Below are 26,986 nucleotides of genomic sequence, written 5' to 3' on the forward strand. Positions count from 1 at the left end.
CTACTTTCAAGCCTTGGAGATGTTTTTAAACAACCTACATCTCTTCCTTCTAAGCGTTCCCATGATCACAATATCTCATTATCTCTAGTTGCTTCTCCGGTCAATGTACGACCGCATCGTTATCCACATTTCCGAAAAGATGAAATCGAGAAGACAGTTTCAGCATTACAGGATGAGGGGATAATTCGTCTAAGTTCTAGTTGAAAATGCGGGAGTCTAACAACCACACCCAACAATTCGTTTGGCAATCTGAGAGGACTTACTCCAATACACTTTCTAGAGAATCAACTAGACAGTGAGACTCAATCTAGAATAAAGTATATCAAAGAGTTTAATATCTCTAACTCTTAATTCAATCCTCAATCAGCAAATAGAAATCTGCGAGCCCGATTGAATATAAGAGGAGTAACTTGAACGGTACCAAGACCAATGTTCAAGTGTCAATCAATATAAATCAACAACTCAAGGTTGGATATTCTAATTGATTGATCTTAATGCACAACCTGAGATATTTCAATTATATAACAAAATATAATGCGAAAAAGAAATAACACAGACACCAGAATTTTGTTAGCGAGGAAACCGCAAATGCATAAAAACCCCGGGAACTAGTCCAGATTGAACACCACACTATATTAAGCCGCTACAAACACTAGCCTACTACCAATTAACTTCGGACTGGACTGTAGTTGAACCCTAATCAATATCACACTGATTCAAGGTACAGTTGCGCTCCTTACGTCTCTGATCCCAGCAGGATACTACGCACTTGATTCCCTTAGTTGATCTCATCCACAACCAAGAGTTTCTACGACCCAAAGTCCAAGACTTGATAGACAAATCTGTCTCACACAGAAAAGTCTATAGGATTGAATAAATCTGTCTCCCATAGAAATACCCAAGAGTTTTTTATTTCCGTCTTTTGATAAATCAAGGTGAACAGGAACCAATAGATAAACCAGACTTATATTCCCGAAGAACAACCTAGTATTCTCAATCACCTCACATTAAACTTAATCAACTAGCGAAACAAGTTATTGTGGAATCAAAAACGATGAGACGAAGTTTGTTTGTGATTAGTTTTCTATCTTGCCTATCGGAGATATAAAATCTCGAGCCAATTATTTCAATTGCACTCAACACGATAGAAACATCAAGATCAGATCACGCAACAACAAAGAGAATATTTGGGTTTGGCTTCACAATCCCAATGAAGTCTTCAAGTCGTTAACCTACAGGGTCTCGAGAAGAAACCTAAGGTTAAAGAAGAATCGACTCTAGTTATGCAACTAGTAACACACATGGGGTTTGGAGATTAGGTTTCCCAGTTGCTAGAGTTCTCCTTTATATAGTTTTCAAATCAGGGTTTGCAATCCAAGTTACCTTGGTAACAAAGCATTCAACATTCACCGTTAGATGAAAAACCTGATTCAACCAAGCTAATATCATTCAACCGTTAGATCGAACTTAGCTTGTTACATACAAATGAAATGTACCCTGATTTAGGTTTATGTAACCGTACCTAAACGTGTACACCAGGTTGGTTCACAAATAGTTAACCGAGGTTAGCCATATGACCAAAATGATTATATTTTTTTGAATGATATTGTAGTAATGAGGTTCAAACTCTCGGACTTGTGAAGATTAAATTTAAAGATTTAATAAAATTATATACAAAAATATTAACAAAGTGGGCGAGAGGTAACCAAGACACTAGATTCCACTATGACGCAAAATTGAATGATACATATTTCAAAACTCTAATTATATTTTAAGACTCTTATTTCTTAATTCACAAATAATCTGGAAAATTCTCAAAAATTAATTGTATCCCTAAGCATAGATTATCTAAACAAAGCATAACCTATCTAATTGAATCACAACTAATGAAGAAATTTTTCGCAAACAATTAAAAACTCTGCAAAAGCAGTGATTGAGTGAATTATAAATTATAAATTAGAGAGAATAAATAATTACCAATTATTCATGCGTAAATAGCTTCCTCATTGCCTTGGTTGTGAGAGAATTAGCCGCTCATCATGTTGGAAAACCTCTCAAAGAATTTCATTGATGCTCAAAAATGGTTTAAAAATGATGAAAATATGAGAAATACAATAAAACCGGGTTTGTAACAATTATATTTATTACAAACCAGAGAACTACGACCCACAACATGTGTCACTGATACTGTTGCTCTAAGACCCACGGATCTGTGTCGCAAATGCTGGAAAATAAGTCTGCCTCTGATGTACGACCCACGGCTGTGAGTCGTTGACACTGTTATAAAACGACTGTCTCTGCGGGTCTGTTCTTCGTGTTCTTCATGTTCATCAGCAGCAACATCAGAAACCGAGTTTGGGAAAACTCGAATTTCTTCTTCTCTGGCTCTCCTCATCCCCCCAGACTCTCGACACCCCTTCTCTATGATCCCATCCACCTATTTATACTCCTTAGACTCATTTAATCACACCATGATTCTCAATATTCTTCATTGAACTCGGGCAGTAAAGAAAATATTTTGGGAATATTTTCTTCCCTGATTTAGCTTCTCACGCGTTTCTACAGCTGAAAAATCTCCTCATTTATCTTTTTCAAGGTCCAAAGTGTTGCTAGAGTCATCATACATGAGCAGAACACGTTTAAATTCTCCAAAACTCAAGTAATCCCGTGAACTGTCCCTCTCATGCACGTGCTTCCCTGATTTCTTCTCAAGGATTTTTCAGCCAAATTTGATAGACCAAAACACTTGTAATAGCTTTGTATATGTCCCAAGAACAATCCCATAAATTTTCAGCCATTTAGTCTCCCTATAACACCTCCAAATCCTTGATTGAAAATAAAATTTTCCCTCCAAAACGAATTTTTGAAATGTTGAAGATGGTGTCCCCCTAACCAAACTGGGGGTGCGAATAGCAGGTGCCCAACTGAGGTGCCCCTTATCCAAATTGAGGGTTCCTTTAGTACTTTTCTCCGGGAGTCCAAATAGCAATTTTTGAGCAACTTTTTCCACAGAAGTGTATTTCTCCAAAAACACCTACAAACACACAAAGCATCAAAAATCGAGCACTAACAATAGAGACATTGAGTACAATTTAGACACAAAAATGTTTCTATCAATTACTCTCATATCAATCTTATTCATCTTAACCATAATTAGTTCAAACGACTCAAATGAAACTAGTTAAAGAGCTGTTCAATTGTTTAGAAAACACAATTGAAACCAAATCGGTTTGATTCATCTTGAATCAATCATGGACATTATAGCCACGGTTTGCAAAGATTGCATTCCTGTCCATGTTTAAGTCCATGAACTGTCCGATTTGACAAAGTAACCAGCTTAAGTATGCGTACGGGTATGCGTACTTAAGCAACCGGTTTTTGAGTTTGTAAAGTTTCCAAACTCAGCAGAAATTTTCGGTTCGAAAACTTCCGCCAGTATGCGTACGGGTACGCATACTTAAGGTGACTAGTTAAGAGTTTGTCAAAAACCAAACTCAACAGAAATTCTCGGTTCAAGAACTTCCGCCAGTATGCATACGGGTACGCATAATTAACTTGTCTCCTTCACCAATTTCGTATACACACATATGCATACTCTTGGCTTCCGGTTTATGGATTTATACACTAATGTGCGAACACACTATATATGCTTATATCCAAAGATGGTTACATCATCAACTCTTTATTTCAATCATTGAAACATTCTTCTATAATGACAATAGCCGTTTTCATACACTATTAACATCAAAGCATTTTTCAAGATATTGAAATAATCATTATCGAAACATTCCAAGACTACATCAAATGATTGTATCACGCAAACCATGTAAGATGTTACTCGGCAATTTTCTCATGATATAAGATGAACTTGGTCGAAGCGAAAGCTTACCAACACATATTTCGAGAAATATGTAAGCGAGATATACTCAGCTCGAAATCTCAAATGTGCATAGAGAAAACTATATCGTAAAACAACTCATGTCTCAATATAGGAGATAGTAGAAATAGACTTTCCAAGTGATAGATAAGTTCAAGTCTCCACATACCTTTTTTCGAAGAAGTTCCGCAAGCTCCCCTTAGTAGTTCTTCGTCTTCAAGAGATGAATGTCGAGAGATATAATCTCAACTACACTATCTATGTCCTAGTCCGAGATATCTATAAATAGGCTAGAAATCAAGACTTATAGTTTTGATCACTAACATTGACAAACATGCTTGAGATAGCAAAGCATGCGAGTTCGACCGAGCAATGCTCTAACAATCTCTCCCTTTGTCAATTTTAGTGACAAAACTATCAATACATATGGATTACAAAAAAGATAAAAAAATATAGCTTCTCATCCACATGCTTGATCTCCTTGGCATCTTCAACATGACTCGAAATCTTCGTCACATCCAAGTACTCCATGATCCTAAAGGTTGTAAGTTCAGCATCACATTTGTTGAAGATCCGTAGCTATAACAATGAGAAAACAAAATGCTCTCAATCATTGTTATACAGTGTCATAGTATTATTACACAACATCAAAGTTCAATTGTATCACAACTTTGACAACAATACTATGTTAATATGTATTACTCCACCATAAAATGTCATCCCCGAATGAACAACAAGGGGGACCTTACTTTCACAAGAAAAGAAGGATTTCTTTGGACAACCAAATCATATGAAAACATGAATTTAAATCAAAAAAAAAATCAATTGAAATAACCAAAAGAGAACCCATGATTAATTCAATTGGAATACACAACTAAATTAACCACAAGGAAGTGATCAATTCAATTGGTCATGCTCGACATAAGAGGACTTACGGAGCAACAACTAAAATAACCAAAATAAATTTTTTAATTTAGTCGGTCTTGCTCAATCATAAGGAACCTTACGGAGCAACAACTAAGTTAATCATAAGAATGATCAACTCAATCGTTTATGCTCATAAACAAGAAACCTTACGGAGCAATACAACATTTGCACAAAAATGTAGATCGGAGATCGACCAATACTTCGGAATAGACAAGGATTCATTCTATTTCCCATCATTATTTGCACAATGACATACAATAGACTTAATCCTTGTAAACAAAAGTTTTATCCTTTCTTCCATCAAAATATGACATAAAAGGCTTTAACTTTTGTAATGTCAAAAGTTCATTCTATCTTCCATCAATACATTCATATCAACATAATAGAGATAACTTTTGAACAAGTATGGGACAGTCACAGGTTCACGGACGTAAACAACATATCCCATAACAATTTGCAATATATAAAATCATAAAGATCATAATTGCAAAAATCATCTTCCAAAATACTTAGAATTTAAATAAATAAATCTAAAAACATGAAGATGAAAATCGTTGGACATAGATTTGTGTAATCACAATAATGGCTATTACAAACCCTAGTTATTCTTCTAAAAACATAAAAATAAGATTTACTAGAAAAAATCAAAAACAACTCTAAAAACAAAGAGCCATCACAAGCAATAATCAGAGTTCTAGTACGGAAGCTTCACTGGTTCTGAGTCCTTCAAGCTTGAGACAGATATAATTGTCAAACTCTTCAGACACCGCATTGAGATGATCCTTAAGTCGTGTCTTTATTAGAGCAAGTTTGACTTTTAACAATTCGGTTCTTAACCCATCTATCTCTTTTAGAGTGTTAACAAGCAGCATCTTATCATCGTTAAACTTTTCAATAAAGTTTTGGTCAACTTCATTAGAAATCTCTTCATCATCCGCAACATCGGACAAGTTATCGGGAGAATGAGAAGGTGTGTCATCCACTTCTACGAGAGTTGCTTTTTCCTTCTCCTCGCGTGTACGATCAAAATCCTTATCAAGAAAACCTCTTGGAAAATAACAAGTTCATGAAGGTGATGACATTCTTGACAAAAAAAGTAGCATGGAGTATGCCTACTTTTCTAAGGGAGGGTTTGATATTTAAATGGTTTCACAGAAACCTTGCGATTAGGGTTTCCAAAGTCGGTCCGTGACATCTATAGGGATATCCCTACGGACCCGAACTTGTCCCAAAAGACTCAAAAGGAGAGGTACTCAATAAATACAACAACACCTCGATAAAGTCTACCAATGTGAGAAAACTCACAAATCTTAGCTCAATAAAAATTGGATTCATATAGGAGAACAATTTTTAGAGTAAGAGTAGTAAATTATTGACACAAACAAAAAGTTTAGAAGAACCTGACACAGACCAATACTTATGCAAGACTGTTTGAGAGTGATAATCCAACTAAGAACGATAAGAAATTAGCATAGACAATCAGAAATTTTTTTGTCATAAGCACACATGAATACATCTCACTCAGTAAGGATTTTAATGGAGTGAGGTTTCAACCTTGTGATTAATTAGCACAAGTATGAGCCTTGAGCTCATTAAATGAACATTGTTTCTGGTTAAGCCTCTTTTGCCTGATCTTTGGAAGAAAACCATTATGATGTGAAAAATTATCATAAAATTTACTATCATCAAAATATGGCGCCTAGTGATGATTCTTACCTGAAGAATTTTGGCCGGAGGGAATAGACATCCTGTTGATAATTTCTTTATATCCTTCAATTATCATTTTTAAGTTGTCTTCCATACCTCCATTTTTGCTTCATTCTTCTGGTATCTTTTTCACATCATCAACAACATAATCTACCTTCCTAATTGAAGAATATCCATGCGTTCTTCTTCGTCGACATGGTTTAGGAAGACTGTTATGTGTTTGAACATTCGAGGAACACATTGAACTGACTTTCCTGGTGGGGTACACAGGGTGAGTACTAAAACCGATTGGTTTAGACATACGAATGTCAGTAACACCTTTAAAAATTAAATCTAAGGTGTGTTGAAGACGAATAATAGAATTGTCATTCAACCTAGAATTCCTCTTTTGTTTACTCGGTCCTTTTGAATCACAAAAGAGACACACTTTATGATCACCTGAGTGATTAGATAAAACAATCTTAACGCCATTGGGAGAATTCTTCCTTCCGTGTGATGTGGACTTTCCTTGATTATAGAAAGATACATGGACATCTTTTTCAACAGAAAGGAATTTCGGTTTTGCTTCTGAACCATAGGTTTTTCCAGTTAAATCAGAAGCAGTTGGTATGACGGACTTTTTTGAACACTCTTGAAATGAGATACTTAAGAGATGTTCAATTTTCAAAGCATCCTTTTTGAGATTTTCCTCTTGAAGAATCTTTAAATGAGAGTCACGCTCACTTATCATACCAACTAGGACATTGACTTTGTGTTTCAACCCGTTGACATTATAATCCTGGATTCTAACAAGTTTCAGAATCACTTCACTCTCTTTGGATGCATCCCTTTAAACTTCAGAGTCAGACTTGTCGGTAAGATGGTCAGGGAAACACTTGTCAACGTGCGTCTGTTTCATTGGAACACTAGGTTCATCTATATTCGAGATTGACAAATCTTTCTCTTTAATAGACTTTATAGAAACAAAACTTTTATTTCTGGCGAAGCGTTTATCAGAGACAATATCGTCCATCCTCAGATCGCAACAAACACATACTTATAAGGTCTTTAATGTGTTTGCCTTCTCTGACACCAATTGAAAATGCGGGGGTCTAACAACCATACCCAACAATTCATTTGGCAATCTGAGAGGACTTACTCCAATACACTTTCAAGAGAATCAACTAGACAGTCAGACTCAATCTAGAATAAAGTATATCAAAGAGTTTAATATCTCTAACTCTTAATTCAATCCGCAATCAGCAAATAGAAATCTGCGAGCCCGATTGAATATAAGAGGAGTAACTTGAACTGTACCAAAGACCAATGTAAATTAACAACCCAAGGTTGAATATTCTAATTGACTAATCTTAACGCACAACCTGTGATATTTCAATTATATAACCAAATATAATGCGGAAAAGAAATAACACAGACACAAGAATTTTGTTAACGAGGAAACCGCAAATGCAGAAAAACCCCGGGACCTAGTCTAGATTGAACACCACACTGTATTAAGCCGCTACAGACACTAGCCTACTACCAATTAACTTCAGACTGGACTGTAGTTGAACCCTAGTAATTCTCACACTGATTCAAGGTACAGTTGTGCTCCTTACGTCTCTGATCCCAGCAGGATACTACACACTTGATTCCCTTAGTTGATCTCACCCACAACAAAGAGTTGTCACGACCCAAAGTAGAAGACTAGATAGACAAATCTGTCTCACACAAAAAAGCCTATAGGATTGAATAAATCTGTCTCCTACAGAAATACCCAAGAGTTTTTGTTCCGTCTTTTGATAAATCAAGGTGAACATGAACCAATTGATAAATTATATTCCGAAAAACAACCTAGTATTATCAATCACCTCGCAATAAACTTAATCGACTAGCGAAACAAGTTATTTTGGAATCACAAACGATTAGACGAAGTTTGTTTGTGATTACTTTTCTATCTTACCTATCGGAGATATAAAATCTCGAGCCAATTATTTCAATTGCACTCACCACGATAGAAACAACAAGATCAGATCATGCAACTACAAAGAGAATAATTGGGTTTGGCTTCACAATCCCAATGAAGTTGTAGCGCCCCTTTTCCTAAATCAGTACTTACGATTCCAAAATCAAAACCATCTCAACTGAGAATAAAACTTCCAAGTCAAAACAAGGATACAAACTAGGCTATTCCTAATATACATAACCATCTAATTCACAAGCGTGTTGTTCTGGTGATATACAATATATACATACAGAAAGTAGAACCTTACTTACAATCAAAAAAACTCAAGAAAATACACCTTCAGAAAGATATTAGACTGCACAGTACTACTGAGACCCGCAATGATCTCTCAAGGACATAAGTTAAGACAACTAATCGACCCAAACGTTAAATTCTCCTTCGCCCAAATCGACACCACTTGCATCACAGTTACCTGCCACTAAAAGAGATAGAAAGAGTGAGCCCAACAGCTCAATGGATACTTACACTTCTCAAATGGAATCATTAAAGTTGAATTTCAAAACAATGCAAATTTACCAAATGTTGAAAGCACATTTAACTCACTGAAAATAGACAGCATATACTTCAAACATTACAAGAAGGCTAAAGCACACAAAACAATCATGTATACGGACCTACTCCTTTCTCAAACAATGTATAATATGGTTATGCAATTCCGAACTCGCAAATCCACACCTAATCGTATGTATGGATGTCGACAATTCCGAACTCGCAAACTGCCGACCAATATATGCATAAAAGCTAGGTATAACAGAAGGAGCACAATCCTGAATACCATAGAAGGAAATTCTTATTTCCCATAACACTCGTAAGGCAAGAAAGTACATTTCAGGTCCTTTCCAAGTAACGGAAAGGTTAAAAGAGTCAACAAAATTTTAAAGAATCAAAAGTCTAACAATGCATGAGTTTAATTAAGCACATAAACGTAGTTTTGTAAAAGGCATTAATAGTTACAAAATAGCAATGTAAATTCCCACCTCAACTCCAGCTACTCAAACCTCAAATCTTCGTAATCCGCCTACAGAATCCAGGGACACCTTGATCGAATAGAAGTTAAGTTAGAAAAGTAGAACAACCTCACTGAACTTGACTCACATGACAAAAACGTAACTGACCTAGCCATACAGAAAACCCTTGTAAACAACACGAGGGTCTAAGTTTTGGAAAGTATAAAACACTCATCTTTGATCCACAATAAACACCCAAAAGCTCTTCAGAAAGATAACAATCTCCTCTATAATTTTCGTTAAAACGTCATGAACTAAAACGATCTCTGACATATCGATAAACGTTCATGAAGTTGCCTACTCACCGCAGCCACAAGGATAATCCAGATTTCATAAAAAACACTAAAATCATCATAACTTAATCAACTCAACTCCAATTCAAGCAAAATAAGTCTCTGTAGAATAGTAGTTACTAGTTCAAGTCGTAAGTTGTCAAAATTCTTGAGAAAAAGAACTGTCAGGAGTGCCGGACAATTGCTATACAAGTTGATATACTTCAAAATGTAAAGCTCTATCAGCAATATCGATTGTCATGCTGGATTTATTGTTCCAAAAGATGAGCTAATTCTTATCAGTAGAATCTTAGGCTAGTTTAAGAGGAATAATTGTCAAGATCACTGAAATAGAGTTGGCCAAGAATGTTAAATAACAAACACCGAACTAGGCGTAACTTGCATTAAGTAAGTCAGGGCAGAACACTTAATCATCACAATAGATTCGTCTTTCAAAGTACTAAATTTCATGAGAAGAACCCTAATTCAGTTCAATTCCTAGAGTACCCTAGAATCAGGCCGAAGTCACAGGACAAAATATGAACTTTCTGATATGACGTGGTTTGTTTCAATTCACATACTTTTCTTGTGAAATCTGACATTTACAGTGATTCAAGGCCAAAACATACCTAATTGTAGGTTCCAGCAGAGTTATGTCCCTAACATGAATCCACGGACCGAGATTAAGAAGCAAAGTAACACAAAAATATTTTCAAAAGAAAAAACTATGATTCTGGCGTTACACAGATTCTTAACACTCACTAATCTCCTCTATTTCGAATTCTTATCATGTTTCAATAACAGGCATAGTTGAGACCAAAACCTAATGAAACCCTAAGTTCTTCATGCTCGATTAGACAACAAGATTTATAATAGTAGGGTGATTGGTTCACTGGAGATAAAATAAAGTATGATCAATTTATTGTTGCAGGAAGGTTGAAATCATACCTTCAACCAAAACCCAAGAACAAAGGAAACCCTTTTCATTTACTTCAAAATCTCCACGGAAATAGCAGATTAGAACATGAAACTCATCACCTTCAAACACTCGAGATGAATCAGAATTGGGTACGAATTTTTCTAGACCTTTAGTTGAATTTCTTTTTACTAGAAGCTCTCGTCGATTCCCGTCTGTGTTCTCTTACAGTGTCCAAATACTAAACTCTCAACGGATAAGCCTTAAGAGTTTCACCAAAATTCATTTCCAAACATACCCCCAACGAAATACAAATGAACACTGTGTCAAGAAGAGAGTTCGCCACGTATCCATTAACTAGTGTTGACTAAGCTAAGGCAATTCAGAACAAAAAGTTCTAACACGTCACTAAGCTAGATATGCACAATCAAATACAAGCACACCAGAACAGACCTTTAACATCCTAAAAAAAACACACTAATACCAAACCAAGCATATCCAACCGCATGGTTGGTCTCTGGAATTAAAATAACAGCATCACGATTAACACTAATGAAGCCTAAATAATTAATAAAAGAAGGACAAATCACAAGATCGCTACAATCACCCCACCTAACAGAACTTTCTGTCCTCGAAAAGAGCTTCACATACCTCAAGCGAATAATTCTGGATATTGAAATCGCATATCAGATTCTTTTTCCCAAGTAGACTCTTCCGTATTGTGATGAATCCAGCGCACTTTCACCAATGGAATGATTTTGTTTCTCAAAACCTTCTCCTTACGGTCCAGAATGTCTATCGGCCCTTCCTTATATGAACCATTATCCTCTAATGGCAGAGATTGCCAATCCAATACATGAGAGGAATCAGACTCGTACCCACGAAGCATAGACACATGAAATACGTCATGAATCTGGCCCATGTTCGCTGGTAATGCAAGTCTGTATGCTACTTCGCCAATCTTCTCAACAATCTTCTCAAACCAAATCTAGTAACACCCTTCTTTGGAGATACTCGTAATAGTACAAATTTCCCAACTTCAAATTGTAGTGGACGTCGTCTATGGTCTGCATAACTTTTCTGTCTACTCTGAGCTGCCCGAAGACGTTCTTTAATGATTCTAATATTCTCTGTGATCTCCGCAATTATTGTTGGCCCAATCAATAAACTGTCTCCAACCTCTGTCCAACAAATTGGTGATCTACACGGTCGCCCATATAACGCCTCAAACGGTACCATACCAATACTGGCCTGATAACTATTGTTGTATCCAAACTCAGCTAACGACAAATGACCCTTCCAGCTACCTTGAAACTCCAATACGCACGCCCTGAGCATACCCTCAAGTATTCTAATGACCCGTTCCGAATGCCCATCTGATTGTGGATGAAAAGCTGAACTGAGAGTAACATTAGTACCAAATGCTTTATGAAGACTCTTCCACAAATCAGATGTAAATTGAGCACCTCTGTCTGATATGATGGATAGCGGAACACCGTGCAACTGAACAATCTCGGAAACATACGTCTGTGCTAGCTTGTCTACTAAGTACGTAGTCTTGACCGGCACAAAATGAGCCGTCTTCGTTAATCTGTCCACCACAACCCATATAGAATCCATTCCATCACTAGTTCTAGGCAACCCAACAAAATCCATTGTAACATGTTCTCACTTCCATTCTGGAATAGCTAAGGGTTGAAGAAGACCCCCTGGTAACTTGTTTTCAGCTTTTATTTGTTGACAGGTCAAACATTTCTTCACAAATCAGCGATAGACTTCTTCATTCTGGGCCACCAAAAATTTCTTCATAGGTTTCTGTACATTTTAGCGCCGCGTGGGTGAATAGTGTAACGAGATCGATGCACTTCATTCAAAATTTCACTCCTCAGTTCTAACCCTGTCTTCTTAGACACCCATAAACGATCCCTGAAACGAAGAGTATCATCAGAATGCAGCTTCCAATCTGTGTTGTCTTTGTCATTAGCCATGTCTAGGTATAACAAAGTCTTGGCTCTCAACTTGAGCCGTGGCTATCCTTTGAATCAAAGTAGGCTGAACTGACATTTGAGCTAAGAACCCTTCGCGGATACTATCATTTTATGATTCTTGGAATATATAATCCGCAGCTTCCTCCAACAACAACCATTCCTTAATCATAAGTTGTGCTAGAATCCCCTCTTTCTTACGACTAAGAGCGTCATCCACCACATTTTCCTTACCCGGATTATACAATAAAGTATATTCATAGTCTTTCATGTACTCTGTCCAGCGTCTTTGCCTCATGTTCAACTCCTTCTGAGAAAACAGGTATTGTAAACTTTTATGATCCGAATATAAGTTGAATTTTCCCCATACAAATAGTGTCTCCATATCTTCAAAGCAAACACAACCGCTGCCAACTCTAAATCGTGCTTTGGGAAATTCTTTTCATGGACCTTTAATTTCCTGGAAGCATAAGCGATAACCTTTCTGTTCTGCATTAACACACACCCAAGCCCGATAGTAGAAGCATCTGTGTACACATCATAAACTACCCTTGGAGTTGGTACTGTTAATACTGGTGATGAAGTTAAACGATTCTTCAATTCTTGAAAAGCAGATTCACACTCGGTTGACCATTTGAATCTAACCCCTTTCTGTGTTAATCGACTCAACGGTGATGCAATCTTGGAGAATCCCTGCACAAACTGACGATAATAACCTGCCAACCCCAAGAAACTTCGGACTTCTGAAACTGTCCTTGGTTGCCGCCAATTCAAAACACTATCAACCTTTGAAGGATCTACTGCAATACCCCCCCTTGATACCACGTGACCAAGAAACTTAACTTCATTCAACCAAAACTCACATTTACTGAACTTCACATAAAGCTGATTTTCACACAGAGTTTGAAGAACACTCCGCAAGTGTAATTCATGATCTTCACGAGTCTTTGAATAAAGCAGAATATCATCTATGAATACAATCACACATACATTCAAATATGTCTATAGTATCATATGCATCAAATCCATGAAAGCAACTGGTGTGTTAGACAACCCAAAAGGCATAACAAGATATTCATAGTGCCCTAACGCTGTCCTAAATGCTATTTTTGGAATATCAACTTCCTTGATTCTCATCTGATGATACCCTGTTCTAAGGTCAATCTTAGTAAAAAAATTGGCATCTTTCAACTGATCAAACAAATCATCTACCCTTGGAAGTGGATACATATTCTTAATAGTGACCTTATTCAACTCTCTATAATCAACACACAGCCTAAATGTATTATCTTTCTTTTTCACAAACAAAACAGGAGCACCCCATGGAGAAAAACTAGGTTGAATAAATCCTAAGCTCAATAACTCTTCTATCTGTGCCTTTAACTCATTCTTTTCACAAGGAGCCACACGATAAGGATTTTCCGAGATTGGAGAAGTTCCAGGCAGTAGATCAATACTAAAATCTATAACTCTTTTTGGTGGTAACCCAGGCAAAACATCCGGAAACACATCTTTAAATTCACGTACTACAGGTACTGACTCTACTGTCACCGTATCCTCAGTGACACAAGCAAGCAAACCAAACCCATTTTCACCACCAGCCTTTTTCAGTTTCTGAAACAAACTCTATGGCTTTATGGAACCCTCAAACAAAAACAGAGATTTACCAGGAAAAAGAAATGTAATTACTTTTGTAAAACAATCCACACTAACATGATATTTAGCTAACCAATCCATACCTAGTATGACATCAAAACCACACATTTCTAACACTATCAAGTCTGCAGTTAATTCCTGATCATTAACCATCATCAAACAATTCTTGCAAACCCGAAAAGGAAATTTTTTTCTCCCTAATGGCGTAGATAAAGCTAAAGTTTTGTTGTTACATAACATGTCTAACCCCAATTCAGTTGCTACGCTTAGGTTAATAAATGATTGAGTAGAACCAATGTCTATCAGCACATGCACTAAGTGATTGAATAATAACATCTTACCTTCAACCACCTGATCGGTCGCCGAGTCATCCCCTTCCACCATTGTATACAATACTTTACTCTCTTCTGATTCTTCTTGATTAGTAGTCACTACTGGCTCCATTGCATAAATCGCTCCTTGTTGAGTTAACCCTGTTGGTGGGTTCTTTGGGAAATCCCTCTTAAAATGACCCCATTCACCTCAACCATGACACCGGAAGGAATTTGTACCAGAACTTGTTGGTGTGGCCGAACGTACTTTCTAGAAACGTACCCATCTCCCTTGAGGTCTAACTGAAGGTGGACGTGTTGCAGGTGGTGCTGATGCTGATCCTGTTGTCCATGGTCTTACTGGTAGTCTGCCAAAAGTCTGATTAGGAGCAGAAAACATTGGCCGTTTAGCTGGACCTTGTCTTGCTGAAAATTGTTGCGGCCTTTCTCTAACTCGTGTTGCAAGTTGATCTTCCATCTCTTTTTCATAATCTAGAGATCGATTCAAAGGATCCTCATAAATCCTGATTCGTAAACATGAAAGTTGTTTCCGCATCTCGGGATCCAATTCTCTGATAAATTTCTTCGCTTTAGCCTCATCAATGGCTATTAAATCTGCTCCATAACGCGACAACCTTATAAATTTATCATTATAAGCGCTAACAGACATACCCCCCTTCGTTAAAAACATAAACTCATGAAATTTCCCATCTCTTGCCGCATCAGGTACATACTTGTCCGTGAAAAAATCTTTTAAACTATTCCAGGTCATTACTTCCCCATCCGCTTTCATTACTGCCTTCCACCAATCTCGTGCTGGTCTTCGAAATCTGTAGGTAGCCAACTTGACCCACATATCTCTATCATCGGTTACATGTTCTAAAACATGTTCTGCATGTTGCAACCATTCTTCCGCCCTCTCGGGATTTAGTGGGCTTCCATTGAATTCCTCTGGAGCGAGCTTTACATACTGTGGAAGTAACTATCCAAGTTAATTTTGATTCCGTGCTGGCCTAATCAGATCCCCTTAGTTCGAAGTCTGACCTGCACTCCCTGAGTTGTGTCGTGGAGGCAAAATCCCAAGCCTTTCTTCCAATAACAGTTGATGTTGCCTCATCTCTGCCATAGACTTCATTAATATCTCCAGATTACTACTCTCAATATGCGGACCATTTCCGCCCTCCAAACTCTGATTTTCATTATTGTCTGCCATTCTCTGTCACCGCAACAAGAATACAAATCTTAATATCTAAACTTTACAAGACATATTATAAGCACACTACTCACAAACCACAACAAATATCAATTACCACATTTAGTAAGATTTTTATTCTTGATGACTTTTAACTCTAGCTTTTACTAAGCGCCATATAAGATCTACTAATGGGTCTGATACCAACTTTGTAGCCCCTTTTCCTAAATCAGTACTTAGGATTCCAAAATCAAAACTATCTCAACTGAGTATAAAACTTCCAAGTCAAAACAAGGATACAAACTAGGCTATTCATAATATACATAACCATCTAATTTATAAGTGTGTTGTTCTGGTGATATACAATATATACATACAGAAAGTAGAGCCTTACTTACAATCAAAAAAGCTCAAGGAAATGCACCTTCAGAAAGATATTAGACTGCACAGTACTACTGAGACCCGCAATGATCTCTCAAGGACATAAGTTAAGACAACTAATCGACCCAAACGTTAAATTCTCCTTCGCCCAAATCGACACCACTTACATCACAGTTACCTGCCACTAAAAGAGATGGAAAGAGTGAGCCCAACAGCTCAATGGATACTTACACTTCTCAAATGGAACCATTAAAGTTGAATTTCAAAATAATGCAAATTTACCAATCGTTGAAAGCACATTTAACTCACTGAAAATAGACAACATATACTTCAAACATTACAAGAAGGCAAAAGCACACAAAACAATCATGTATATGGACCTACTCCTTCCTCGAACAATGTATAATATGGTTATGCAATTCCGAACTCGCAAATCCACACCTAATCGTACGTATGGATGTCGACAATTCCGAACTCGCAAACTGCCGACCAATATATGCATAAAAGCTAGGTATAACAGAAGAAGCACAATCCTAAATACCATAGAAGGAAATTCTTATTTCCCATAACACTCATAAGGCAAGCAAGTACATTTCAGGTCCTTTCCAAGTAACGTAAACGTTAAAAGAATCAACAAAATTTTAAAGAATCAAAAGTCTAACAATGCATGAGTTTGATTAAGCACATAAACATAGTTTTGTAAATGGCATTAATGGTTACAAAAGAGCAATGTAAATTCCCACCTCAACTCCAGCTACTCAAACCTCAATCTTCGTAATCCGCCTACAGAATCCGGGGAAACCTTGATCGAACAGAAGTTAAGTTAGAAAAGTAGAACAACCTCACTGAACTTGACTCACATGAAAAAAACATAACTGATCTAGCCATACAGAAAACCCTTGTAAACAGCACAAGGGTCTAAGTTTAAGAAAGCATAAAACACTCATCTTTGATCCACAATAAACACCCAAAAGCTCTTCAGAAAGATAACAATCTCCTCTATAATTTTCGTTAAAACGTCAAGAACTAAAACGATCTCTAACATATCTATAAATGTTTATGAAGTTTCCTACTCAGCGCAGCCACAAGGATAATCCAGATTTCATAAAAAAACACTAAAATCATCATAACTTAATCAACTCAACTCCAATTCAAGCAAAATAAGTCTCTGTAGAATAGTAGTTACTAGTTCAAGTCGTAAGTTGTCAAAATTCTTGAGAAAAAGAACTGTCAGGAGTGCCGGACAATTGCTATGCAAGTTGATATACTTCAAAATGTAAATTTCTATCAGCAATATCGATTGTCATGCTGGATTTCTTGTTCCAAAAGATGAGCTAATTCTTATCAGTAGAATCTTAGGCTAGTTTAAGAGGAATAATTGTCAAGATCATTGAAATAGAGTTGGCCAAGAATGTTAAACAACAAATACCGAACTAGGCATAACTTGCATTAAGTAAGTCAGGGCAGAACACTTAATCATCACAATAGATTCGTCTTTCAAAGTACTGAATTTCATGAGAAGAACCCTAATTCAGTTCAATTCCTAGAGTACCCTAGAATCAGGCCGAAGTCACAGGAAAAAATATGAACTTTATGATATGATGTGGTTTGTTTCAGTTCACATACTTTTCTTGTGAAATCTGACATTTACAGTGATTCAACGCCAAAACATACCTAATTGTAGGTTCCAGCAGAGTTTTGTCCCTAACATGAATCCACAGACCGAGATTAAGAAGCAAAGTAACACAAAAATATTTTCAAAAGAAAAAACTATGATTCTGGCGTTACACAGATTCTTAAAACTCACTAATCTCCTCTATTTCGAATTCCTATCATGCTTCAATAACAGGCATAGTTGATACCAAAACCTAATGAAACCCTAAGTTCTTCATGCTCGATTAGACAACAAGATTTATAACAGTAGGGTGATTGGTTCACTGGAGATAAAATAAAGTATGATCAATTTATTGTTGCAGGAAGGTTGAAATCATACCTTCAACCAAAACCCAAGAACAAAGGAAACCCTTTTCATTTACTTCAAAATCTCCACGGAAATAGCAGATTAGAACATGAAACTCATCACCTTCAAACACTCAAAATGAATCAGAATTGGGTACGAATTTTTCTAGACCTTTAGTTGAATTTATTTTTACTAGAAGCTCTCGTCGATTCCCGTCTGTGTTCTCTTACAGTGTCCAAATACTAAACTCTCAACGGATAAGCCTTAAGAGTTTCACCAAAATTCATTTCCAAACATACCCCAACGAAATACAAATGAACACTGTGTCAAGAAGAGAGTTCGCCACGTATTCATTAACTAGTGTTGACTAAGCTAAGGCAATTCAGAAAAACAGAAGTTCTAACACGTCACTAAGCTAGATATGCACAATCAAATACAAGCACACCAGAACAGACCTTTAACATCCTAAAAAAAACATACTATTACCAAACAAAGCATATCCAACCGCATGGTTGGTCTCTGGAATTAAAATAACAGCATCACGATTAACGCTAATCAAGCCTAAATAATTAATAAAAGAAGGACAAATTACAAGATCGCTACAGAAGTCTTCAAGTCGTTAACCTATAGGGTCTCGAGAAGAAACCTAAGGTTAAAGGATAATCGACTCTAGTTATGCAACTAGTAACACACAGGAGGTGTGGGGATTAGGTTTCCCATTTGCTAGAGTTCTCCTTTATATAGTTTTCAAATCAGGGTTTGCAATCCAAGTTACCTTGGTAACAAAGCATTCAATATTCACCGTTAGATGAAAAACCTGACTCAACCAAGCTAATATCTTTCAACCGTTAGATCGAAATTAGCTTGTTACACACAAATGAAATGTACCCTCATTTAGGTTTATGTAACCGTACCTAAACGTGTACACCAGGTTGGTTCACAAAAAGTTAACCGAGGTTAGCCATATGATTACTCTCATATCAGCCTTATTCATCTTAACCATAACTAGTTCAAATGACTTAAATGAAACTAGTTAAAGAGTTGTTCAATTGTTTAGAAAACATAATTGAAACCAAATCGGTTCGATTCAACTTGAATCAATCATGGACATTATAGCCACGGTTTGCAAAGATTGCATTCTTTATGATTTAAATGTTTAGGTCCATGAACTGACCGATTTGATAAAGTAACCAGCTTAAGTATGCGTACGGATATGCGTACTTAAGCAACCGGTTTTTAAGTTTTTAAAGTTTCCAAACTCAGCAGAAATTTTCGGTTCGAAAACTTCCGCCAGTATGCGTACGGGTACGCATACTTAAGGTGACTAGTTAAGAGTTTGTCAAAAACCAAACTCAACATAAATTCTCGGTTCAAGAACTTCCGCCAGTATGCGTACGGGTACGCATACTTAACCTGTCTCCTTCACCAATTTCGTATACACACATATGCATATTCTTGGCTTCCGGTTGATGGATTTAAACACTAATGTGCGAACACACTATATATGCTTATATCCAAAGATGGTTACATCATCAACTCTTTATTTCAATCATTGAGACATTCTTCTATAATGACAATAGTCGTTTCCACACACTATTAGCATCAAATCAATTTTCAAGATATTGAAATAATCATTATCGAAATATTCCAAGTCTACATCAAATGATTGTATCACACAAACCATGTAAGATGTTACTCGGCAATTTTCTCATGATATAAGATGAACTTGGTCGAAGCGAAAGCTTACCAACACATATTTCGAGAAATATGTAAGCGAGATATACTCAGCTCGAAATCTCAAATGTGCATAGAGAAAACTATATCGTAACACGACTTATGTCTCAATATATGAGATAGTAGAAATAGACTTTCCAAGTGATAAATAAGTTCAAGTATCCACATACCTTTTGTCGAAGAAGTTCCACAAGCTCCCCTTAGTAGTTCTTTGTCTTCAAGAGATGAACGTCGAGAGATCTAAGCTCAACTACACTATCTATGTCCTAGTCGGAGACATCTATAAATAGGCTAGAAATCAAGACTTATAGTTTTGATCACTAACATTGACAAACATGATTGAGATAGAAACGCATGCGAGATCGACCGAGCAATGTTCTAACACTAGTCCATACTCGTATCCGGTCCTCATGGTTTGTAAAAAAAAAAGGGTCTTGGCGCATGTGAGTAGATTATCGTGCTCTTAATAAGCTAACTATCAAATATCGTTTTCCCATTTCAATGGTGGATGAGTTGCTTGATGAATTACACTGTTCCAGCATTTTTTCTAAGCTTTATTTACTCCCCGGTCATCATCAAATCATACTCATGAGCCAGATATTTCAAAGACAGTGTTTCAGACACATGATGGCCATTATGAGTTCTTGGTTATGCCATTTGGACTTTCGAATGCTCTAGCTACTTTTCAAAGTTTGATGAATGACATGGTGTTGGGACCTTAATTCCACATTGGTTAGACGAGGCTTAATTGGGTAGTTTATAAATCAATGGGATCCCATAACTTGTAGACCGATTTTATAGTTGAGTTCTACCCATGGACTTATGACAAGTTGGGGTCGGTATCCTAACATTTGGTATCAGAGCCAACCACCAAGAACCATGCCCGCTCCACGAAAGGCGTGACATGTAGACTGGATTAAGATGTGGGTGCACCTGTGTATGGGCATAGTTGTCACCACATTGAATACTGGTAGTCGAGTGGATCCGCCATAAGGAAAATGAAAACGTGGGGGTACCAAAATACACCACCAACCTTTTCTTAGGCAACCTGTATGGACTAAACCTAAATACAATTCCAAGAGTTCAACTTAGTGAATCTCAATCAAGAAATAATATTCAGAGTTTATATCTCTTTCTCTTACAATCATAATGTTACAGAGTCAAGTCCGTGAACCTGATTATACGTGAGAGTACTTGGACGATTCCAAAGATCAATATCCAAGAATCAATCAAGTCGTATCCAAAAATTGAGATAAACTTATCTACTTGAATTAATTTTAGCGTACAACCTGTGATATTTCAATTATAAAGATAAACAATATAATGCGGAAAAGAAATAACACAGACACTAGATATTTTGTTAACGAGGAAACCGCAAATGAAGAAAAACCATGGGACCTAGTCCATATCTGAACACCAAACTCTATTAAGCCGCTACAGACACTAGCCTACTATCAGAACTTGGGACTGGAATGTAGCTGAGATCGAATTAAACTGTCACAACAATTCAGTTACAGTCGCGCTCTTTACGCCTCTTGAATCCAACAGGATTTCGCGCAATTGATTCCCTTAAAGATGACGTCCTTTACATCCTAAGAGTTGCTTCAACTCAATTGAAGACTTTAAACCAATTTGTCTCCTACATATAAGCCTATATGTGATTTCCGTTTTGATCAAAGATCAAGGTAAGGTAAGAAATCGATTGCAATAGACAAAGTTTAGTAAACCTCAAAATCCGGTCTTATGACTCCCGAAGAGCTGTCTCGATTATAATTCACCTCACAAGTATAAACTTGTGAAATCATAAAGTTTTAAATGAAGAAACTTTGTGATTTCTATCTATCTTTTTTTGCTGGTGAAAGACTCAATAATCAAAACAAGATCAGGATACATGAACTATCAAGATAACGATAGTTGGACCTAGCTTCACGAATCCCTTGGTGAAGTCTTTTTAGTCGCTAAACCCTGGAAGTGTTTTAAGGAGAAGACGAATCTAGTTTACAACTAGGACACACAGATAGTGTCAGGGATTCAAAAATCCCAGCTGTTTGAGGTTCTCCTTTTATAAACTTTCAAGATCAAGGTTGCTTTGGATTTAAGCTAAGGTAGCTTTGGAATCAAGAAATCAATAATCACCGTTAGATGAAAAACTTGACTTGAGATTAACAGAACACAATATACACTCTGGTTAGGATGAACCGTGACCGAATCGTGTATAATGATTGGTTCATAAAGGTTAGCCGAAACTAGCCAATTGAACAATAAGCTTAACCATTTTCATATAACGCTTTAGGACTTTTCTTGAGTCACAAATGTGATCAATCATGTCTATTTGTGTTCTTAGAGAGTTATTCAAATGCCGAATATCTCATAAAAATAATTCCGATGCATTTGAAAATATTCGACTGGCTAGGGTAAGTACGTGTACCGGGTAAGTGTACTTCACATGTTCTTGAATATTCTTGTCATAGTACGTGTACCGAATATATCTACCATTAAGAAAAAAACAAGTTCAGGAACTCACAAATCTTTCATGGTATGCGTACTGGGTATGTGTACCTTTCCGGTTTTGAAACCCACAAATATTTTCCGGTTTGCATACTAGGTACGCGTACCTTTTCTGGTTCACGAGTCACATACTTTTATGGATACCGGGTATGCGTACCAAAAATTCGTTCTCGAACTATAGCTACACCGGTACGTGTACTGGGTACATGTACTGCGGCTCCGGACTTATAATAGTTTTCTCAATATGTGAACTGGTATGCATATTGTCCTGTATCCAGATTTACAGTAGTTCTATTTCTCTCTAATAATCGATTTGAAACATTCCCGAATAACATCAATGACACATATCACTGTTCCAGTCTATTTTCAAATGGTTTAATATTGAGTCATAATTTAGGTCATGGGCAATAAATTGTTCTTAACCAAATTCATCAAGTATGAACAAATGTTATTAAGCTTAGCATATTTCGAGAACGATATTGAAGATAAACTTGACTCGAAATTTTTGTTATGCATGTACTGTCTAATTTAGTTATGCGACAATGTCTCATAAATAGAAAGGTGAAAACTTGAGAAATAGGTGGTTCAATCTTCACTTATCTTTGTTGAAGAAGTTTTCCAGAGCTGTGTTGATCTTCACTTTCAAACTGTAGGATGCAGTGATATCCGAATCTCAACTACACACTTTTATCCTAATCCAAGACTTGACTAAATGTAGACTAGAAATCAAGGTATAGTTTTGACAACTAAATTTAACAACAAGCTTGAGATACCAACACTTGCGAGTTCGACAGAGCAATGCTCTAATAGAAAGAGCTATCGCCTGGCCCGTGTCGGTAGAGTTGGCCAACGAGGACGTTGGGTATGGAAGCGTGGTGAGATGTTGAGACCTTAGTCCCACATTTGTCAGATGGGGTTTAATTGAGTATTTTATAAGTCAATGGGATCCCTCAGTTTGTAGACCGTTTTTAGAGTTGAGTTCTAGCCACGGGCTTATAGCGAGTTGGAATGGGTATCATAACAAAAGCCCAACGAAAATGGCACTAAATGAACATTTCTGCATAATAAATCTCCCAAACAAAAGCAAGAGAACAAAAGATCCCAAGATCTATAAAACTTCATTTTCAAATATAAAGTTAACACCATTAGCTTTGTTTCTCTGTTCTGGCTATATTTAAAAGCATATATGTTGCCTCTGAATAGCATCGCAATTCCTTTTTTCATGCCAACAAGTACATCTTAGAATGGACAAAGAAGGTATTAACGCCAACAAATATTTATTTTGAAGTTGGCCTAGGCAAATGGTTGTAACCACTGATCTGCATCAATGAAAGACATGTTTATGAATGATGAAGCTTGGGTGTCGTTAAGATTCTGTGCATAAGAGGTCCTCAGTGTTGTATTGGCTCCTTCACCTGTGCATTTATACTCTCCATAAAAGATTGTCCTGCATAGTTAACATTTTGGTCAATTGTCTCTGTTCGCACATGTGTATGAACAGTGATGTATAAAGCAAAAATAGGTATATATGGGTGTATGCTTACTGATCTCTTGTAGGGTCATTGAGATCATTCCAGCCTTCAGGGGCAATGATCGAAGTCATTGTTGTGTAAGCAAAAATGACCCTGGAGAAAGGCCTCCACGCCCTGCCTAGCCACACCCTTCCTGTTCCTCCAACAAAGCAATTATCAAATGCGAATCCTGAATTTTCATCATTGGAAGCCCTACCATGTGCTGTAATAGCCCCATTTACATTCTTCGATCCTACTGGTACTGGATTTGCCATTGAGATTAACTTACAGTTCTGAAATTGCATGCAACAAATAAACTATGAATTGGATGGAGGATCTCGAGTTTATTCATGAGAAGGTGAAAATTAGACGATATATATACCTCATAAATTGACCTTCCATTGCCGAAAACGAAATCAATGGAGCCTTGAATATAACAATCCTTAAAGTAGTGTCTTCCCCTATCATCGTGAAGGGTATCTTGAGCTCCAAAGAACCCACACCCCCAGAATGCAGCTTCATCTCCCGCAATTCTGATTGCCACTGCTTGGGCTCCAACTATACCAGGTCCTGGTATTGGTGCTACGTTCTGCCCACAATACAAAATGTAACCGTGTTCATAGAAACAGAATGTCTAAAGTAAAATTTCAAGGCAACATGAGCTAATATTCAGTAAAACAGTGTAGCTTATATACATGCATATATGCCTGACCGATGTAAAACCACAAAACAGATAGGTATCGAATTGTCAGTATCTCTCACCATGAAACTTAGATTCTTGGCAATGAAGTTGGGTGCAAAAACTTGAACGGAACCACTATAAAAGGTACCATGTGAAATGTTGGCATTGTCATTATAAACAATTGCCGTTGATTCAAATCCTTGTCCTTGGAACGTGACGTTTGCTTTGGTCTTTGGAACCGTCACCTTCTCACTACATTGTTTATGGGCATTCAAATTTTTCATAAATAAATTCATACATATAAAAAGGATACTAGAAAAAGGAGATGATAGTTAGCTTACAAATAAACTCCTGTGTTGATCCATATTATTGTTCGCTTTGGGCTTAAGACTTCAACAGCGTCAACAGCTGATTGCACAGTTGTAAAATTACAACACCCGTTGCCGTCGACACAAAGAATTGAAGTGGTTGTAGTATCTATAGTAGGGAACTTTGGCGTGAAGTTGTTGCAAATTGAGATGCCAGTTTTTTTCTTGGTACGGTGGCACTGGTGATTATGGCGGTGGTGGTTTTTGTAAATTTTGTTAGGGATGAACAAGGAAAGGATAGGTGATGTTGTTGAGAATGTTTTGAAGCCTATATTTTTGAGGTAATTAAGGCTTGTTTCATTATTAGGAATAGTAAGTTGTCTAGATATGAGAGTAGCCAAAATGACAGATAAAATAGCAGCTAGAGAATGTTTTTGGAGATTCATTGTGGAGAAGGAGAGATTAAGAGAGACGAACTTTTGTGGGAGAGAGGGAAGATGAAGATCAATGTCAACAAGAATATTGAGATACTATAAAGAAAGAATGCACTTTAAGCACAAGAAAAAACTATTTTGAATGTCTTTCAAATCACCCTTTCCTCCTTGAGCCATTTTAGAGGTCTACCAACATTAAACATTACTAGTTTCTTTGCTTAAAAAGGGAATACAACTATACAAGTATAAGATTTCTTCAAGAAAAATCAAACATGGTTAAAGGAAGGCCCCTCCGTATAATTTATAACATCTCAGTTTTCAAACCTATGTAATACTAACTCCATTTCTGGAAAAGGATTACTATCACATTTTTATGTTGGCATATTTTTTTTTGGAAAATAGGCCAAAATGGATAATCTGTCATAAAGAGTGCATTCAAGTGAGCGACTGACAGAATCCAAGTGAGGGAATGACCCTAAAAAATCCACTTACAACCTCACTATCACCCATAATCGGGTTTTCCTTCTCACAGTGATTGCCTATCCAAGTGAGCGAATGACAGAAACTAAGATAGACTTAAAAGGATTGGATACTATTGCTATATGGTCAGAGAGTGCATCTAAATTTTGCTAGCTCGATTGTTAATAATTGGGATGCAATTTTTCAGTAGCTTTTTTAATCTTCTGTAGCTCTTTTTCTTTCTACCTCTGATAGAACGTTTGTACATCCTTTTTCCCTAATAAAATTCTTCTCTTTTGACCAGAAAAGAAAAAAAAAAAAACATTGCTTTAAGTTATTCCTTCACTCTAAATCCAAGAGAGTGCAATTTTTAAATCAAAATTCATAATAAAAGATTAGACATCTATTGATTCGATTGGGAAGAAAAAATTGAAGAAAAAGAGATTTTAAACTGTAGGATTCTAACTTGTTTTTGACCGGAAAATATGTCATATGCCCTAAGACCAGACCATATAATATTGGAGCAGTGGATTTCTAAAATATGAGTGTGGGTGAAACAGACTCAAAAAGATTTAGTCAACTATATACTTTAGTTATAAATTTGTTTTTTATTTTTAAATGTACAAAAATGCTATACTGAGTCCTGAATAGCGTCCCAGTTTGTGCCCATCTTAAGTGGCTAGTCCAGCTGTACAAGACTCACGTGAATCTTCTCTCACTAACTTTCAGTTTTTTTCTTCTTCATCTTATTTAGTATCCTCTTTGTTGACAGGGAAAAAAAATGGAAAACCAATTTCCAGTCAAAATCAGTAAGATAAATTTGAGCATTTCAAATCAGTTAACTGCGTCTCTTTTCTTAGTAATCTCTTCCGAAAGTCTATAGATAAAAACTCTATTTAATTTCTAAATCAAAAAATTTGTTATATGCTTTCAAAATCAAATCATTTAGCAATCAGAAAACCCTATACTTTCATCATAAACCAAACCCAATTGTTAAAATTGAGAGTTCAATTTGATTTCTATTTTGATTCATTGACTTGAAACTGATTTGGGGATTGAGAAACAATAATAAATCCTAAGTTATTATTAGGAAAACCTAGTTCTGGTTAGAAAAAGTTACTTCAAGATCTTTTTTTTCCCCAAAGGAAAACGTT

The 26,986-nt window shown here is 36.6% G+C and overlaps 1 protein-coding gene across 1 annotated transcript; it reads right to left on the bottom strand.

The window, feature by feature from the left end:
* Window positions 1–23,525: 23,525 nt before the first annotated feature.
* LOC113277626 (probable pectinesterase 8) lies at window positions 23,526–25,512 on the bottom strand. Its single transcript, XM_026526672.1, has 5 exons — window positions 24,973–25,512; window positions 24,712–24,883; window positions 24,332–24,538; window positions 23,983–24,242; window positions 23,526–23,885 (listed from the first exon to the last, which is right to left on the bottom strand). The coding sequence occupies exons 1-5, from the start codon at window positions 25,383–25,385 to the stop codon at window positions 23,732–23,734; spliced, it is 1,206 nt and encodes a 401-aa protein (XP_026382457.1). The 5' UTR covers window positions 25,386–25,512; the 3' UTR covers window positions 23,526–23,731.
* Window positions 25,513–26,986: the final 1,474 nt, after the last annotated feature.

Source organism: Papaver somniferum, chromosome 5 (assembly GCF_003573695.1).
Source record: "Papaver somniferum cultivar HN1 chromosome 5, ASM357369v1, whole genome shotgun sequence".
Taxonomy (NCBI): domain Eukaryota; kingdom Viridiplantae; phylum Streptophyta; class Magnoliopsida; order Ranunculales; family Papaveraceae; genus Papaver; species Papaver somniferum.

What these genes read in the sequence shown, in the direction of transcription:
- LOC113277626 (XM_026526672.1), bottom strand. Translation starts at nt 25,385, where the DNA reads ATGAATCTCCAAAAACATTCTCTAGCTGCTATTTTATCTGTCATTTTG. An exon ending in CCAAGAATCTAAGTTTCATG is followed by an intron (nt 24,539 to 24,711) that starts GTGAGAGATACT and finishes TATTGTGGGCAG; the next exon opens with AACGTAGCACCAATACCAGG. An exon ending in ATGGAAGGTCAATTTATGAG is followed by an intron (nt 24,243 to 24,331) that starts GTATATATATCG and finishes ATGCAATTTCAG; the next exon opens with AACTGTAAGTTAATCTCAAT.